A 19,866-nucleotide genomic window follows, 5' to 3' on the forward strand; every position below is an offset into this window, starting at 1 on the left:
AATATACTGTGTGTGAACCCAGCCTTATAGCAGAAACCAGATTCCTTCCTGCAATACCCTGGAAGGGACATAATAATATATTTCAGCACACAGTTAATAGATTGATATGTTATTGATATTAGTATGACCTCTAGGCTGTTCTGTCCTCCTGGTCCATTCTCTTGCAGCACTGGGCACTTGTTTCCTAGGTACTTCTATACTAAAAATGTTGTTATGTTTGATGCTATAATATTCCCATATATATATATATATATATATATATATATATATATATATCATACATCAGCTGTGTATGCTGTATAGTCTATAAATATCTATAAAATTACACGTCATGTAAAGTAGAATCATGGATCCCAGGACAATGTTAAGCCTAGCCATGAAGCCATCTCCACCTGCCCAGTGCTGTGTATAAGGGAAGGAGGTTGTACTGTGCTGGGGAATGCTGTGCTCGCTCAGAGTCAGCGTGTAAGATGATGAGCGTGATGCAGGGGTGGTGTCTCTGCTTTGCTGAGTTGAGAACTTTACTGCAGTATAAAAGCTGCTGCTGTCCTCTATCTGCCGCAGTGCCCTGCATCTCCATCCTAGTGTGTGTTTCAGGACTCCAGCCCTGGACAGCACCCTTGCATCTATCTACTCTCTCTCTTTGTGCATGGTTCTCCTCTCTCCTATCCTTTTTGCCTGCTTGCCTGACCCCATTTAATCTTTTCCCCCCTCTTTGCATGTAACATCTCTCCTTCTCTTTCTAACTTCCAGCTACCTGATTTTATTACTTCATCATGCTCAGCTTCGGCATGGATCGTTCACTAGGTCCCGTTACCTACAGAAGACCATCAGAGGGGTACCTTAGATCTAGCTCGGTTTCCCTCACACATAGTGGAAGCAGTAGTTTTCAAGCCCAGACTCGGAGTCGTAGGAGCGTCCCATCTTACAGCGAAAGTCCGGAGCCCTCCAATGGGCCGAGGGACGAAAAAGAGGCCTTGCAAGGGCTGAACGAAAGATTTGCCGGCTACATAGACAAGGTGCGGAGGTTGGAAGAACAAAACCAGAGCTTACAAGAAGAAGCGGCAGTCTTAAGGAAGCAGCAGGCTGGGATATCCGCTATCGGTCAGTTATACGAGAGAGAGATACAGGACATTCGTAACCAGTTACTGAAAATTAGCTCCGAGAATGGACAAGAACAACTGGAAACCAACCGACTCAATGAAGACATTGAGTTATTGAGGCTAAAGACCCAAGAAGAGGAGAGACTGAAGAAAGAGGCTCTGTCCGCTGAGAGGGCACTTCGGCAGTACCTACAGGAATGTACCCTAGATAGTGAACAGATAGGAAGAAAGGTTCAGGCTCTACAGGATGAAGTGACCCACCTGTGCAAAAGCCACCAAGAAGATGTGGAAGAGATGCTGGAGCAGATCCATGGCAGCCAAGTGACAGCCCAGCAATATGGAGAAATGCCCGGAGTAGAACTGGCATCAGCTCTGAAGGAGATCAGGACTCAGCTGGAGGACCATATAGGAAGAAATAACATGGAGACCTCCGAATGGTTTCAAAGTAAGTAAGCACAAACCATCTAGAGTAATGACATTCAGATGCCCTAATGCCGGACACAATATAGGTTTATCACCTATAGCAGGGGTAGGGAATCTTGGCTCTCCAGCTGTTGCAAAACTACAACTCCCATCATGTCTGGACAGCCTATGGGCTGTCCAGGCATGATGGGAGTTGTGGTTTTGCAACAGCTGGAGAGCAAGGTTCCCTACCCCTGACCTATAGCAATACATTGTAACATTTTGTATGTATTATTAGGATATGCATTGCTTTACGTATTCAATAGTAGAATCCTATTTCCCTGTTAGATAGCACTATGTAATGTATACTGAATGATCTAATATTTGTAGTCTGTGGTATATAGAATGATTCAGCAGGTAATGGTAATGGATGGGATTTTACCTTCTGGCTAGGAAGAGGTTACATCCTAGCACATAAAATATCCTGAGTCATGTTTGCTTCCTATATTAGTCCCTGCACGTCTTCTCTACCTCTATCCTTTCCTATGATACAGTAAACCACAGCGATGCTTATTCAATCCTAAAGGCAAATATTTTGTAAGAATATTATTACATACTACATATATTTTTATGTTTTCTAGAATTTTAACCTATGCAATGAATCTGTAGAAACATCTCCATAGCCATACTTTATATCTAGTAAATGAAGATAAATAATAAAACATAACTCTTGCCTTTAAAGGGGTTCTCTGCTTTGCACAATCCTCTATGGAGACCCCCCAAAAAGCAGCTGTGATTTAAGGGGAAACCTTACAGTTCCTGGTTAATTTTTCACCAGTACCTACTAGGGGAAATTAAGCATTACACCATACCCAAAACCAATGGGTTAGAAAGTGCCAGAGATTTGTATTTTACTTCTTTTTTTTTTTCAAATCTCCTTCCAGTACTTACCAGCTGCTGTATGTCCTGCAGGAAGTGATGTATTTTTTCCAGTGTGACACAGTGCTCTCTGCTGCCACCTCTGTCCATGTCAAAAACTGTCCAGAGCAGTAGCAAATCCCTATAGAAAACCTTTCCTGCTCTCCAGACTGGAAAAATACAGCACTTCCTGCAGGACATACAGCAGCTAATAAGTACTGGAAGACTCTAGTTTTCTTTTTTTTATAGAAGTAAATTGCAAATCTTTTATCACTTCATGGCACCAGTTGATTTATTTATTTATTTTTTTGCTGGAGTACCCTTCTACAGCTACATAGGCTAACATTCAGGCGACCATTCAGTTTAACACTTTCAGCACACCTCAGCACACCTCTTCTTCTGATCAGAATCGGAGTAACTAGACAAATCTCCCCCTACCAATAGTTTCTTGTTTTCTTTATACTCTCATGGTGGAGGAAAGCATCTAATAATCTATAAAATGGCAATGTTGTATGGCTTAAGGGAGAAGTCTTGGCAAAGCTATTTTTTTAGCAAGTGCTGGGTAGGGGGAGAATAAAAGAAATAACATGCTCTTACCTCCTCTGCTCCAGCGCTGTTGGACACATACGCTCCTCCGGTCCGCAGCCTCTTCCTGGTCTGAGCGGAGAATCGGGTTGTGTGCAGTCCGCTCAGCATGTCAGTGGCCGTAGCAGGCCTCCCCCTCCCCAGTACTTGTTAAAAAAAATAGCATTGCACAGACTTCTCCTTTAAATAAATTTTAAAAAAATCCTGGCCCTTGTCCAGCTCTCATTACCCTATGGGAGTCTCTGGATCAGTTCATGGGATAACTTACATTTCTCTGTTATATATTGATACATGTATTTTCTGTTCTCCAGCTCAGTTGGAGAAACTAAATGAGGCTTCCCATGTGAACACCCAGGCCATTCGTTCTGCTAGTGATGAAATAACCAATTATCGACACCAGCTTCAGAGTCAGATCACCCAGCTGGAAGTTCTGAAAGGATCCCAGCAGTCTTTGGAGAGACAATGCATGGAACTAGAGGATCGTCACCAGGCCGAAATGGCATCTTACCAGGTAACACCCGTCATCACTAGGGATCAGATATTCTACTGGATAGACAAGTTATGGGATGTGTAATAATTGTCATCCTTAAAGGGTTTACAAAGAAGGAGAAGAAAGAAAACAACAACTATTACTCACCTGTTAAATCCCGATGCTTTAGAGCTTACACTCTAGTAGTAACATGCGGTACCTCCACAAAGTCTCTAAAGCCAATCATTGGCCTTCAATGGTGATGTTAGCATGAATGGCACAAGACCACAGAGGCAGGTGATTAGCCACAGAAGCCACATGGATGTACATTTTCAACAATAATTTGGACTTCATTTAACCTTGGTGACCACCTACATAACTTAAAGGGGTTGTCCAGCGGAAAAAAAAAATTCTTTTAAATCAACAGGTGTCAGAAAGTTATTTAGATTTGTAATATACTTCTATTTAAAAAATCTCAACTCTTCCCATTCTTATCAGCTGTTGTATGTTCTGCAGGAAATATTGTTTTATTTACATTCAGAAACATTGCTCTCTGCTGCCACCTCTGTCCATGTCAGGAACTGTCCAGAGCAGCTGCAAATCCCCATAGAAAACCTCTCCTGCTCTGGACAGTTCCTGTCTCGGCCAGAGATGTCAGCAGAGAACACTGTGTCTGAATGTAAATAAAACACCACTTCCTGCAGGACATACAGTAGCTAATAAGTATGGGAAGACTTGAGATTTTTAAATAGAAGTAAATTACAAATCTATATAACTTTCTGAAAGCAGTTGATTTAAAAGATTTTTTTTTTTTTTTTGCTGGACAACCCCTTTAAGGTGTCACAGAGCTTCATCTGCCTTCCACCCATTATTTTACATGTTTGAACTGGACAGCTCTGCTTGTCCAATGTGGAGGTCCTGTTTAGACACTGATAGGTCCTAGCTCTTGTCACTGACGCTTAAATGCCACAATCAGTGGTGTTTAAGGGGTTAATGGCGGCAGCAGTGCGATTGCTACTGCCCTTCATTGACAGTGAGGACCTAACCCTAACCCTTACCCTCCATGAAGCGAACTAAGCTCCCAAGGGCATGGGTCCTTAAGGAGTTAAAGGGGTAATTTGGTCATGATTTTTATATATATATATATATATATATATATATATATATTACTTCCCTTCTGTAGAACATAATACAGATACTATTTTTAGCTTAGCACTGAACGCTTCCACCGCCACTCACAAACTTGTCTCAGTGGCCCGCTCAATGGCCACGTCTGGTCTTAGTCTGTGATTTGCTGAGTAAGCTGTCACTGCCGAGACAAGTCTTTCTCCGAAGTGGTGGTGGGATCGCTCAGCGGAGGACCTGAAGACACTACAAGAGAGCATGGGGGGACAAGGTATGAATAGCATCTTTATTATGTTCTATGGAATCTTATGATGACATCACAACACCTTCCTCAGCAGATGGGCCTAGAAGCATGCAGAGAGGATGCAATCCGTGTCTTCTCTCTATGCTTGTCTAAACAGGTCCCTGGTATCATTAAATCAATGCTATAAGTGATCTGTATATTGGTGGGCTCCATAGCAAATATTTATGCTTTCCCCACCACAGGCAGGGTATCCTGCAAGTATAAAGTATTATTATTATATTATTAACTTTTACCAATTATTTTATCAACTCTGCGGCTTACCAGGAGATAATGCTCTTTGTTATGTAACAATTCAGTCAGTATAATGGGACTGTGTGGTTACAGAGGTTTTGGTTCTGTGTGACAGGAGAGCTGACCATACAATGTGAACACCCCAAGGATTCTCTGCCACTGGATGGGCATACGCAGTAGCTGTACACATGGGAAGTGATGGGAGACACCTAGTGGCCATATGTATAACATTGATTTAAACACAATAACAAAATTACAATTATTTATAGAAATGTGTTTTTTTGTTTTTGTTTAATGCAAAATTGAAAAGGTTCCTGTTTGCCACTTTTTTTTTTTTTTTTTTAAATAGGTTTACCTTTGTATAAAACAACATAGTATGGTTCAAGTATTAAAAAGAACGTTTCTGTTTGCCACCCTTGCTTACTAAGCTTAACCCTGGTAAAAAAACAACAACATTTTGGTCAACATAGGGATACCCACTCAACTAAGAAGCAAAACTGTAAAAATGTGAGTACATTATGAGCCTGGCTGATCACGTGACACAGAGCCAGGAGGGAAGCGTGCTTAGCGTTCTCCTGAACGGTATTGGTCTGAACATTCAGACCCGGACTGATTAAAAATTTTGACATGTCTCTATGGCATCTCAAAAGCTTTTTATGTTGATGACAGTGACACTTTAAATAGCGCCCCCACCCCCCTACGAAAATAATAAGAAAGGAAGTTTTCCATGAAGAAAATCACCATACTGAAACTGATGCCCACTATACTGTGATCCACATCATAAAAACACCAAATGATACCACCACACAAGAACTGCTTCTCACCACCCTATAGTGACTAAATATCACCACTACACAAGGAAAAAATAATTCCACCACATCACACTACCACTGCTTAATGATTTAACAATACCAGTACTGCTACTGAAAAAAAACACTATAGAAAGTCCAGAAATACCACCACATAGTATCAGTATAGTGATCAATTATATCCTGTGATTCACAGGTGACGGCTTCTCTCATCAGAGTCGTTCACTTTCTCTTTTCTTCTCCATTTGGTCCAGGCCATCATAAAGACTTCTGCTAGTCATGTATTGGACAAACATTTATGCTCCATATTTTTCCAGCACCTTCCTCCACCCTATACAATCCCCTATCCATAGTGCCCCAACATGAATGGTTCCCCCTATTTGACATCCACACAGTAACTAGCCTCCTCTCTTCCTCCCAGCTGTAAATTTCTCCCCTTTGTCCTGACACTTGATGAGATCCCTTCTGCATCTTCACAGTATTATAATCCCCCCTCTGTCTCATCATGTAATCATAATCCTCCCTCCTGTGTCTCCATGTAGTCATAATCTACAATTCTCTGTCCCCCTGTAGTCATAATCCCCCATCATTTGTCCCCATGTAGTCCCCCTCCTGTCCCCTGTAGTTCCCCTCCTGTATCCCCATAATCTCCCTCCTGTGTCCCCCCTCTTTGGTCTCTTGTAGTCCCCCTCCTGTGCCCCCATCTCCTGGATACATTTCTTTAAAGTAAAAAAACAAACACACTACTTACCTCTCCTCTGGCTCCCACGCTGCTGTAGCCTCCTGCATGCTTCCTGGTTTAGGGTGCACACCGATCTCATGGAGCAGCCTGACCAGAAAGACATTACTGGCTGCTCCAGATCACTTCTAGACTGCAGATCTAACACAGCCTAACACAGCCTGCAACCTAGGGCTATGTTCCAACTACTTAAGTACCGGCCAGGTGATCTTTCCGCCCGCAGTGTTCTGTTGTGGGCGCATCAGCGCGCGTTTGCATCAGAACCTCCCGCAGCACACAATGATGCGAGTGGCCGGAGCCGCTCGCTTCATTGTGTGAACTGACAGGTCTTTCTGCGGCCGCAATTCACTGACATGTCAGTTATTTGCGGCCCCATACAAGATCTCGGCCGGAGCATATACAATGTGTATACACTCCGGCCGGGATCCCACAGAAGATAAGGCTATGTCCACACCTCACTAAGTACGACCATTGTTGCCGATGGCAACAACGGCCATACTTTTACATAGTGTGAACATTGCCTAGAAGTGAATGGCACAGAGCAGAGAGCTGATGGCTCCCTCCTCTGTTCCTCCTATTAGATATGTCTGCGCCCTTATAAGGACACACACAGCTGACAGCGGGGGCGCCTGTACAGTGCAGGAGCAGGAAGTATAGTGTCTGTGCCCTTATAAGGACACACACAGCTGACAGCGGGGGCGCCTGTACAGTGCAGGAGCAGGAAGTATAGTGTCTGTGCCCTTATAAGGACACACACAGCTGACAGCGGGGGCGCCTGTACAGTGCAGGAGCAGGAAGTATAGTGTCTGTGCCCTTATAAGGACACACACAGCTGACAGCGGGGGCGTCTGTACAGTGCAGGAGCAGGGAGTACAGTGTCAGACTGAAGTCCCTGCTTCTGCATACATATTCCATTGGGCGGTACACTATTATGGTATATATGCGGTCTCCTGATTTTGCTTCTGTAGCTTCCGACATGTCAATTCTTTGAGTGGAGAGCGAAGGAAGCCGAGGCACATGCCCTCCCGCGGAATTCCGCGGCGGAGAGATTCACCACGGAATTCCCTTACCTTTGCTCCATGTGAACGTACCCTTACAATTAGCCCAGAAAATTATTAATTACAGTCCAGAAAATTAAAGAGGGACTCACATACAATCAAGTGATGGCATATCCCTATAGGTACTGCATAGTTAAAGGGTTTTATTCAATTGAATAAAATTAGCAATACAAAGCCTTCATTCTCATGACTGGTGGGGGGTCCCAGATGTCAGGCCCATCAATCATCAAATGATGGCACATCATAGTGAAATGCAATTACTTTATCAGATGGGGAAAACGCTTTAAACGGATAAACTTTTTATGACTTGACCTTGTTTTATTGTTGCTAATCTATATAATCTGTTTGCATTAGGACACCCTACATCGGCTGGAAAATGAGCTAAGAAATACAAAATGGGAAATGGCTGCTCAGATACGGGAGTATCAAGACTTGCTAAATGTCAAGATGGCTCTGGATATTGAGATTGCTGCATATAGGTACTTGCCTTGCAGTCTTGGCTATAACTCCTGGGTTGTTTTTGAGAATTTGACATAACATGTTATGTTATATACATTCTATGTTCTATACATTCCCAAGACTGTTGATCAGTTGCAGGTGTTACAAGCATAAAGGCCCTATTCCACGGAAAGATTACTGGCCGATATCAGCCGATAATCGTCCCGTGGAGTAGGAGGCAACGATCAGCCGACATCGTTCATGACGGCTGATCATTGAAGTCATTTGTCTTTCGACATGTTGAAAGACAATAGACTTATATAGCAACGATCTGCTGCCGCCGCTCCGTGTGGTAGGAGCGGCAGCAGCAGACCGCCGCTATATCCTATGGGCTGCCCAGATGATTAGTGATCACCCAGGCAGCCCCCCCGCAGCTCCCCTCGGCCTTAACGGAAGGAAGCCGAAATCAAGGCACTGTCCCTGTGTTATTGCTTCTGGAAATTAAATAATAATTAATTTGACAACTTGGTGTTAACATTCCCTTTGTTAAAATAGTGTATGCCTTCACAGCCTGAGGCTACATTCACACGCCGATTTGCAACAACAGCCGTACATAGTGCTGCAGTCTATGGAATTACGGCCGGAGAGTATACACATAGGGGGACATTTATTAAAAATGTCCCCGCTTCTCCAGCGCTACGGGAATTTATGTAGAGGCGGACTGCCTCTACATAAATCCCGTGCGCTCGGCCGAAAACCTACGCCAGCTGAGGACTGGAGTAGGTTTTTGGCGTATCTTTTGGCGGAACGGATGGTGAATCGCGCGGACTGAGTCCGCGCCCTTCGTTCCGCCCTCTTCACACCCCCTCCCCGCCCCCCGGCGTATTTGGCGGAAAGTGCCGATTTGCAAATATTTTATTCGCAAATCGTCCATTTGCGAATAAAATTTTGCGCAAATCGGCAATTTCCACCGAACCCCCGGACCGCACGATGATACATGTCCCCCCTAGTGTACGCTCCGGCCCCTGACAGTGCACACAATGGAGAGTGCGGCTCCGGCCGCAGTTTCCATTGTGTACATGGGCGAATTAAGATGTGGGAGCACACGGATGCGCCCGCTTCCTAATTCTATAGAAATTAAGTTTATCTCAGCTCGTACTGCAGAACGGCCGGTGTCATACGTTGTGTGAACGTGGCCTAAAATTGTCAGCACTGGGGGTACATTGTCAGAGGGGGTAGGAAAAATAAACTGCCCACTTAGGGCTCTATTATACTAAGTGATAATTGGCCGAATCAGGCAGATTCAGCTGATTATCTCTCTGCGTAAGGGTACGTGCACACTACGAAATGGCGATTGAAAACCTGTAGTGTATTCCGCAGCTCGCACCCACTCGCGGACTCTGGCGGCTGTGCATCTCCGCCTGTGCCATAGGGGTTTTTCGTCACCATTCTGTAGTGTGCACATACCCTCATAGAGAGATTAATCGGCCGATGCAACTATCATTGGCTGATCATGTATGTAGGTCCAGACCTACAATCATCAGGCGTCAGGCAGGCATTGCTACATGTAATAGTGATGCGCTACCAATGGCTGATGATTGTAGTACAAAACAATAAAGTATTAACTTACCTTACCACATTCCCTAGTGTCCTCAGGCCTTCCCCGGTGTCTGCAGCTTTGCCTTCTGTTCTGGTCTCTGCACCGACAGGCCGCTTAGCCAATCACTGGCCGCCTCTCTTGGCCAGTGATTGGCTGAGCAGCTGGTGGCCTGTCAGTGTAGAGACAGAAACAAAAGGCAAAGCTGCAGACACCGGGGAAGGCCTGAGGACACTAGGGAATGTGGTAAGGTAAGTAAGCAAGTTAAGATTGTTGCACCTTCTTTGCTTCTTTTTGCTAAGTAGTGATTTGTAGATGGAATCACAGGAAATGTATTATTATCACAACCAGTATCTGTTTCAATCATTTTTATTAAGGTTTATATTATAGTACAGACAATATAAATGTCGGGTAGAGAAAATAAGAACAAGAAATAAGGGTAACAGGCAGTTTCCAATAACTGAATGTACATCTCTACAAATACATCATTTCGCATAGTATGGATTGAAAGTATAGCATTGTACAATGTAGTAAGATAAGATAACTGAAAAGTTATATATGAAACCTAGTAGTAATTTCAACCGTTAGTAATAGGTAACAATACGAACAGAACAAAGCATCTTCTTCTTGTTAAGATATAAAGTAGTTTTAGAGCTTTAAAAGAATATGTGTAGTTGTTTCTGACATGGGACTCAATTAGAAAAATATTGACTTCGGGTCCATGTATCAGTTTGGCATACTTACACCATATTATTTACAAGGCATGGTAAATCCAATACTGAGCCATCTTTTATTGATTTATGGTGCGTTCACACCTACAGGATCTGCAGCTGATTTTCTGCAGCAGATTTCATTTAAATAACTGAACACAGCATCAAATCTGCTGCAGATCTGCTGCAGATCCTGTAGGTGTGAACGCACCCATAATGAGCATTGATCACAGCACAATGTGTAATGATTATATTAAAGTATTAATGGTTGCTTTATTTTTACTGGTTAAAGGGAAGCAATCACAATGAAAATGCCATAGAACCTATACTAAAAGTGCAATAAAACCTGCACTAATGTTTCCGGACATATAACTAACTCTAGCCATCAGGGCGGCCCTGGCATCACCGCTGGGCTGGACATGCACAGTACATGAACCAGCCTGATGTATTGCACATGTCCGGCCCAACGTTGACGTCGGCTCATTGAAGATTAATGTAATCATAGATTCTTTACACTATTGGTAACAACTTCAGCCTGAGGACCACCCTGATGCCTACATATAGGTAATTTACATACGACGCAGAGGCTTTACAAAGTGGATTTTTTAGGGGGTATTAAAATGTGTATACATATATGCCTAGATATATATACATTAATTAAAGTGTATACATATATGCCTAGATATATATGTGCTACATCCAGCTCTTCAAATGATATTCCAGTTATAAATGTGCCTATTAGTGAATATTGTGCATGTAAATATACTAAAGCGACAATAAGGTTTAGTAAATTGTGTAAATTTGCATGCACAATATTCACTTATAGGCACATTTATAACTGGAATATCATTTGAAGAGCTGGATGTAGCACATATATATATCTAGGTAAATATATGTACACACTTTGTTTTAGCACTTTCACTATCTTGGGAGACAAATGGGGTTCTCCTTAACATCTAGCTGCTATCTAGAAGCTTTGTATAGTGCTTGCGTTCATTATCTTGACTACACAAGAGATCTTATTTTGTTTTGTTTTTTTAGGGGGTAAAAGTAACGGTGCTAGGAGTTCGTTCTATGTCCTGAAAAACTCATACAGCATTTTCAGTATGATTGTTTCCCTTAAAAAAAAAAAAAAAAAAAAAAACATAGCTGTTTGGATAAATAAATTAAAAACAAAAATGTTTTACCACTTTTTATTTTCAGAAAGTTACTTGAGGGAGAAGAGTGCCGTATTGGAACCAGTTTTGACCATCTTCCATTTGATGCAAGAAGCCCAAGGTTACCAAGCACACCAAAGCACATTAAAGTTAAAAAGGAAGAAAAAATCAAGATAGTAGAGAAGTCAGATAAAGAAACAGTAATTGTCGAGAAACAGACTGAAGAAACACATGTGACTGAAGAGGTGACAGAGGAAGAAGTGATTATATCTCCAATAATAGAACCTGAAGAAGAAGAAGAAGGTAGGAAGACACCTGAAGAATTGTCAGAAGGAAAAGAAGGAAAAGAAGAAAATGGTATAACAGAAGAGGAAGAAGTAGAAGATAAGGAGGAAGGGGGAGAAGAGCATGAAGATAAAGAGGCTACAGAAAGTACCAAAGAGGAAGAAAAAGAAGCAAACAAGAAGCCAGGAAAGGAACAAAAAAACAACATAATATACAAAGGGGATGAAATAAAACTAAAAGACAAAGAAATAACTAAGAAGGAGGATGATAAATCTGCAGAGAAAGAAAAGTCAGGAAAGATTGATGATGAAGAGCTTGAAAAGAAACAAGAGAAAAGCAAACCAAACAAAAATCAAGAAGAGAACGCAAAAGCTGCAAAAAAAGAAATTGATAAACAAACAGGTGAAGATGAAAAGCCATCCCAGAAAGATATTAAAACAGGACCGCCAAAGAAAGATGAACCTTCTAAGGATGAAGAAAAAGCAACAGAAAAAAAAGATGAAAAAAAGCCAGTGAGCCCTAAAGAAAAGACAGATAGTAATGAAGAAGATAACAAGCCACCAAAAACAAAAGAAGTGAAACCACCTAAGGTAGAAGAAAAGCAGAAAGATAAGGAAGAAGAAAAAAAGTCAGCCAAAGTAGAGGAGAAAGAAAAACAGCCATTTAAGAAAGAAGAGAAAAAAACACCTACAGAAGAGAAGAAACCAACTAAGACAGAAGACAAGCAGCCAATGAAGGAAGAGGAAAAGAAGCCATCTAAGGTAGATGAGAAGAAATTGCCTAAGGAGGAGGAAAAGCCAAAAGTAAAGGAGGAGGAAACAAAGCCATCTAAGGTAGATGAGAAGAAATTGCCTAAGGAGGTGGAAAAATCAAAAGTAAAGGAGGAGGAAACAAAGCCATCTAAGGTAGATGAGAAGAAATTGCCTAAGGAGGTGGAAAAATCAAAAGTAAAGGAGGAGGAAAAGAAGCCATCTAAGGTAGATGAGAAGAAATTGCCTAAGGAGGAGGAAAAGCCAAAAGTAAAGGAGGAGGAAAAGAAGCCATCTAAGGTAGATGAAAAGAAATTGCCTAAGGAGGAGGAAAAGCCAAAAGTTAAGGAGGAGGAAAAGAAGCCAACCAAAGGGGATGAGAAGAAATTGCCTAAGGAGGAAGAAAAGCCAAAAGTAAAGGAGGAGGAAAAGAAGCCAACCAAAGTGGATGAGAAGAAATTGCCTAAGGAGGAAGAAAAGCCAAAAGTAAAGGATGAGGAAAAGAAGCCAACCAAAGTGGATGAAAAGAAATTGCCTAAGGAGGAAGAAAAGCCAAAAGTAAAGGAGGAGGAAAAGAAGCCAACCAAAGGGGATGAGAAGAAATTGCCTAAGGAGGAGGAAAAGAAACCAACTAAGGTGGATGAGAAAAAGTTGCCTAAAGAGGAGGAAAAGCCAAAAATAGTGGAGGAAAAGAAACCAACTAAGGTGGATGAGAAGAAATTGCCTAAGGAGGAAGAAAAGCCAAAAGTAAAGGAGGAGGAAAAGAAACCAGCTAAAGTGGAGGAAAAGAAGGAAAAACAGGAGGAGGAGAAACAGCCTGAGGTAAAGGAGAAGAAACCAGCTGAAGTTAAGGAAAAGCAGCCAGTAAAAGAGGAGGAAAAAACATCAGCTAAGACAGAAATAAAGCAGAAAGATATGGAAGAAAAAACTAAACCAGCTAAAGAGGAAGAAAAGCAGGTAGAAAAGAAGCCATCCAAGGAAGAAGAGAAGAAACCTGTTAGTAAAGAGGAAAAACAGAAAGTGAAGGAAGAGGAAAAGAAGTCTCCTAAAGTAGAGGACAAAAAAATAACTAAGAAAGAAGAAAAGCAACCAACAAAGGAAGAAGAAAAGAAGACAACTATAGTAGAGGAGAAGAAACCAACTAAGGCAGAAGGAAAGCAGCCGATAAAGGAAGAGGAAAAGAAGTCAGCAAAAGTAGATGAGAAGAAAACATCCAAGGCAGATGAAAAGCAGCCTGTGAAAAAGGATGAGAAGTCATCTAAAACTGATGAAAAGCCAACAGTAAAGTCAGAGGAAAAGCAGCCAGTAAAAGAAGAGGAGAAGAAGCAACCAAAAGCAGAGGATAATAAATTAAATAAAGAGAAGGAGAAACAGCCAGTTAAAGAAGATGGAAAGAAGACAATAGAAGAGAAAAAAACAACTAAGGCAGAAGAGAAGAAACCAGATAAGGTGGAAGAAAAACACACTGGTAAGGAAGATGATAAAAAAGTGTCCAAATTAGAAGAAAAGAAGCCAAGCAAGGAGGCTGAAAAGCAACCAGTCAAAGAAGAAAAGGGACCAGTTAAGGCTGAGGAGAAAGTACAGAAGACAGTTGAGGTAAAAACAGACCAAGAGCCTAAAAAAGAAAAGAAAGAAAAAGGAGATAGCCCAAAATTACCGAAAAATGTAGATACAAGTACTACAAAGCAAGCTCCAAAAACTAAGCCTGAGAAAAGTGAGAAGTCTTCTGGTACAGATCAGATAGAGCCCTCTCAAGAAGCAAAGAAAAGTGAAAAGTAAACTAGCTTATAAGACACCAGCGCAAACAGATGGAACCACCACAGAGGTCAACCGAGATCCGGTAATCTCGCTCTGGAATTGTCAATCTCAGAGACATTGCTTTGTTGTGGTGAACCCCACTGTACTGCTGAGCAGAACATGGACAAACAGCAAGCCGCTTACTAGGGTGATCAGGAGCAGCAGCAGCTCTGCAGGTTCCTCTAGTCCAGTGGTTCAGCTCTATCACAGTATCACTATGTACTGCTGAACATGTAGAATACACTTGAAAGTTTTAACCCCGGGGGTCACATAAAGGGGTTAATAGCAATATGACAAATGCATTATTATGTTCCACTGTAGTTACTATTAGAGAGTCTTGAAGGTACGATAGAGTAGAATGGATTGACCCAACTGGACATATAGATGGTAATGTATACAATGAATTATTTGTACGTTAATGGGAATGATGTAGTGAGGGCAAATTTACAAATAATGTTGTTGTATTTGGAGCTCCTGTCTAATGTCCATGCCAGATTCTTTCCAACCCTGTTTAGCAATCCCACCCAGTCTATGTACTGACAGCGATCACCACTCTTGGCTTACAAGACCAGTTAAAAAATGGTGGCTTAAACTATGAAGGCTCCAAAGAATATGACACTGAAGAGTTAGCAAGTTACAACGGGGTGTTATAAACGAGACCCTTAATAGATAGGTTGAAGTAAGTGAGGGGACACATGCAATAACTGTTCTTATAGTATAGTTCTATGGAATATGATAGTGATGCTAGTATAACTAATAGTTAATGCAGTCCAAAGTATAGAAGCCATGAATCACTGCTCAGAGTCCACAGGCCCCATCCCCTACTATAAATTCATATAAGTACCAATCTTGCCTGTAGACATCTGAGCCACCTGTTGAAGATGCCTTCTTAGTAAAATAATGAATGTAGTCAAATAAAACTTCAGGGAAGTAACACAGGCGTATTCAGACAGCCATAAGTACTTTCAAGGACAAGACACTTTAGACACACTTGCACTTTCTGTGCTTGTCTGCTATAGATACAGTACTACAGCAGATCTTTCAATGTGGCCATGTCACCTGATCTGCCGTCAGTAGTGTTGAGCGAACTTTCTGAAACAGTCCGGGTTCGGCAACTTTTCTGAACCCGAATGCTTGCCATTTTACTCCAGGCATTGGAGACGTTGGATACCATCCTAGGGAGTCATGGAAAACTTGGAAACAGCCATAGGTTGCCTCCACCTTCTCCAGATGGCTGGAATTATATGCAGAGTATTTGGGTTTAGAGAAGAAGTTGCAGAAACTTTCATGAAGTTTGCTCAACCCTAGCAGTCCTCTACCTTTCTTTGATACAACTTGTAGTAAGCTAGTCCTACCTGGTGAACCTTAGAGCAAATGTACCAGCAGGTACATCGCTTTAAGATTTTTACATCAATAGACCGGCTCTGGCATAGGGATGCCAGTGCGGCAGCACTTTCCTTGAACCGTGGCCTGGTTCCCACGCACAGTGCCGATCTATTACCGGCCCACTCACCCCCAGTGTGACGTGGCTCCATTGATTCTAATGGAACAGTGTGACATAGGGGAGGGCAAAATGTCACACTGGGGGTGGGCAGGCCCACCTCCAGTGCTTCAGGCAGGGCCAGTGACCGGGAATAGGCCAGCGCCGCGCATGGGAACCAGGCCAGTAAAAAAAAAAAAAAAAAAAAGGACTGCGGCATCGGCATCCGCGAGCCGCCGCAAGTCTATTGAGGTAAAAATGTAAAAGCGTTGTACGTGCTGGTACATTCGCTTTAACATCTTTCTCTTCTCCATGTCACACTCACAAGGGTTTAGGAAGGTATAGGGAGTTGTTTGCTGTAATCTCACACTTGACATCGGCTTTAGCTGTAAAACAGCTAGAAATTGTGAAGACTCTTCAAACAATTCCTCATACCTCATGTTTCTGGATTACGTGTGTGACATGTATAAAAGAGGGGTAACTGTAGTTATATGGGAATTTACAGGTTTGGAGTGAGGTTAGGTTCTAGTTATGTACAGGTTGCCTCAGTGAAGAAGAAAAAGTAGGACGTAAAGCAGCCGACGATATGGTCCATTGTATAAGGTATACGCTATGGCTCTGTATGGCTAAGGAGTAACAATGCACTATTGTAGTCCTGATTATGTTGCTTTTTGATTTGTGCAATATATATAGATATATATTAATAAAATCATTATAAAAAGTGTGAAGTGAGATTTGTATTGTGTAGGGAAATGGTTTCCCACCAAATTTATTGTTAACTCAAACTTTATCTTTTGTAAAATATTAAAACTTAGCAGGTAAGAGACATGTATGCAGAAAAATCTACAATTATATTTACAACTAGCCTCAGGTTGTAAAATATAAAAAGTTTATAAACGCCCAGGTTTTGATACAACTATTCAGAGAAGTGGTTACTAGAGATGATCAAACAGCGGAAAATCTTAGGTTCTATAGAACTCGAACCTTGTTGAACCTTCCGCATTTGATTCCCGATGCCTTCCTGGTCCGTGGGGAAGGAGGAGGCAGCTCGGGTACCGGCTGGAATTCCGGGATTCAGCCTATTACTTAGGCTGTCTCCTCCTTCCCCACGGACGGGGAAGGCATCGGGAATCAAATGAAGAAGGTTCGACTAGGTTTGAGTTCTATAGAATTTTCCGCTGTTCGATCATCTCTACTTATTACATTGGCTACAATCGCTTGGGGTAATAGAGCCTTAAGAGATGAGTGAATTTACAGTATAAAAAAAAGCAAAGCGATATGATAGCTCCTCAGTCTGCTTATCAGCCTGCTGTCTTTGAACTCTGTTGTGCTCCTCCCCCAGTGCCTAGAAAAGCTGGATCCAGTCCTGGGAAACTTCTTCCAGTTCCCCAGGACTGGATCTAGTTTTTCCAGACTGCCGGGGCAGAACAACACAGACTTCAAAGGCGGCAGGCTGATAAGCCGATTACCGAGCTAACAAATCGATTTGCTTTGTTAATACAGTAAATTTGCTCATCTCTACTGAGAGTGACAATGCAGCAGATGCCCTGACATATTTAGCAAAGGTCTTCTACAGTGTTTGGTGAATCTTCACGTAACTGGCCAACTGAAAGGGACATGACTGCTGCAACTTGTTGTAAATAGGCACACATATAAAAAAAAATACACTAATGGCAAATCAGACATGTAATAAATCTTGCTGGAGATGAAACTAAACCTCTAATCCAGGGATGTCAAACTCAGATAAAGAATGGGACAAAATGAAAAACTTGGACAAAGTCCCAGGAAAACCTTCATATTTATTGAAAAAACATGTACAACTGAAGAGGTTTTCGTTATCATTAGATATACCGACCATATATATAACCTTTCCATGTTATCCAGACTTAGAAAAACATAGCCACTTCCTTCCTTCTAGAAACAGCACCTCTCCTGTTTTCAGTTTGTGTAAGGCTGGGTTCACACTGCGTTTTCAGCATACATTTAACGGATCCTTTTTTTAACGGACAAAAAAATTGTGTCAGCAACGTTTTTGTGTCCGTCAAAAAAAACGGATGAAAAAAAAAACGGATTGCAAAAATGCAGTGTGAACCCAGGCTAAGTTTTGCAGATCAGTTCTATTGTAGTGCATATCAGGATATTCACCGAGGTTGCATTAGATGAATGGGGTCCGGCGTACCAGCAGTATGTACCAAGGGGCCAGCTCTAGCAGATTACAGTAATACCTCTGTGTTCAAGCACTTCTGAATTCGAATTAAGATTTACCTGTAAGTAACATTCGAAATTCAAACTTTGTTCAGTATCCAGGTGAGTTTAGCACTGGTGAGGCCTCACATACAGTACAGTACTGTATAAGACTGCTGGAGTGCATATACAGTGCAGTAGCAGTACAGTCAGTGCACCACCATCTTTACAGTGCTGGGTGGGGGCACCATACAGTAAAGGATGAGCGAGGAGCTGGTGCACTACTGTACTGTAATAGCTTGTTAGTATGTCCTGTACTGCAGTGATTAAACTGGACACTTTTCAATGTAATATATGGATATTGTAGGTAATTATTGGTGGGTGCTGGAACCAATTAAACACATTTACATTATTTCCTCTGGGAAAACACTTCTCGGTTCTCAGACTGCCTTCCAGAACCAATTATGTTTGAGAACGGAGATCTCACTGTGGTTGATTTAACTCAGTGGGCCAAGTATAAATATTCCAGATTTGGTTTATGGGCCAGAGTTTGACACCCCTGCCCTAATCTGTAGGGATTTGCTCATTTAACAAGGCCAGATAGCCGATAAGAGCCATGACTGACTATGTGTAAGTTGAGTGGCTTTTGTTAAGAAACCCTTCAGACCTCATTTACAAGTCCATAGTGCTGTCAGCAATTGTGGACAGAACTTAGGAACAATACATTTTAACAGCCCCATTCACACGTCCATACGTGCATATGGTGCTGTGATCTGTGCCGCCAAAAAGGACAGGTCCTAGAACATACCTGCAATTGTGGCATGGATAACTATAGTCTATGGAGAGGTCCGCGAATTGCGGAGCTCTGGGGATGCACAATTGTAGTGCAGTCTGCAATTACGGTCCGCACTATGGATGTGTGAATAAGGCCAGTTGAACCATATATTGGAAGTGAACAGCCACATAAGAAAACACTGGATAGCTCAGGGACTGTGAACTTCCATCATGGTAATTAATACATCCCCTGGTAGTCGTACGCACGTCTGTTCATGTTAACTGATTTTTTTAGGGCCACACAACCTATTAGTTGACAAATAAGCAAACTACTACAAATCAGTAAGTGAACAAAGAGTTACCAGAATAGGACACACCTCTGCACTACAAAAACCAATGTAGGAGAAGTCCGGGAAAAGCCATATTAATGTATGTTATTGCCCAACAAGTTATACAAATCACCAGTAGACACTTTATACGGGAAATGTACATATAGTGCTTTTTTCCCTGCCCTTACTACTGCATAAAGTCTTCAATTTCTTGCAAAAAATAGTGATGTCTCAACCCTCTGTACAAGTCCCTAATGTGCGGGCTGGGCTGTGTGACGGCTGCTGTTAGGGCTATGGAAGTGTGCTAGGAGCCCTGGGGGAAAAATCAGCAGCCTTGCCATCCATAGCCCTATTGGGATGACTGAACTACCACTCCTGTCATTACTCCTGGTCCGTGGCACAGGAAGGGCCGTGTTATAAGTTTTTACATGTAATTTCTACATATACTGCACCCCCTGCAGGTCATGGCGTCTTTTTTTTTTTCTTTTAATTAAATTTTTTTTTTTTCAGAGAAATCGAACCCTTCCTGATCGACTATATTGCGGAAAATAGCACTATATGTGCATTTCCCATAATAAGTGTACATTAAGAAATTGTCTAACTTTGCTTATAAAATACAAAAA

The 19,866-nt window shown here is 41.9% G+C and overlaps 1 protein-coding gene across 1 annotated transcript; it reads left to right on the forward strand.

Annotated features, from left to right (window-relative positions):
- The first annotated feature begins 791 nt into the window (after positions 1-791).
- On the forward strand, positions 792-14,458 carry NEFH (neurofilament heavy chain). The gene is made up of 4 exons (XM_069963415.1): positions 792-1,548; positions 3,320-3,519; positions 8,098-8,222; positions 11,692-14,458. Exons 1-4 carry the CDS (start codon positions 792-794, stop codon positions 14,456-14,458), a joined length of 3,849 nt encoding a protein of 1,282 aa, XP_069819516.1.
- The last annotated feature ends 5,408 nt before the right edge of the window (positions 14,459-19,866 follow it).

The sequence above is a fragment of the Dendropsophus ebraccatus genome, chromosome 3 (assembly GCF_027789765.1).
Source record: "Dendropsophus ebraccatus isolate aDenEbr1 chromosome 3, aDenEbr1.pat, whole genome shotgun sequence".
In the NCBI taxonomy this organism is placed as follows: domain Eukaryota; kingdom Metazoa; phylum Chordata; class Amphibia; order Anura; family Hylidae; genus Dendropsophus; species Dendropsophus ebraccatus.

What these genes read in the sequence shown, in the direction of transcription:
- NEFH (XM_069963415.1), top strand. Translation starts at nt 792, where the DNA reads ATGGATCGTTCACTAGGTCCCGTTACCTACAGAAGACCATCAGAGGGG. An exon ending in CCGAAATGGCATCTTACCAG is followed by an intron (nt 3,520 to 8,097) that starts GTAACACCCGTC and finishes TGTTTGCATTAG; the next exon opens with GACACCCTACATCGGCTGGA. An exon ending in ATTGAGATTGCTGCATATAG is followed by an intron (nt 8,223 to 11,691) that starts GTACTTGCCTTG and finishes TTTTATTTTCAG; the next exon opens with AAAGTTACTTGAGGGAGAAG.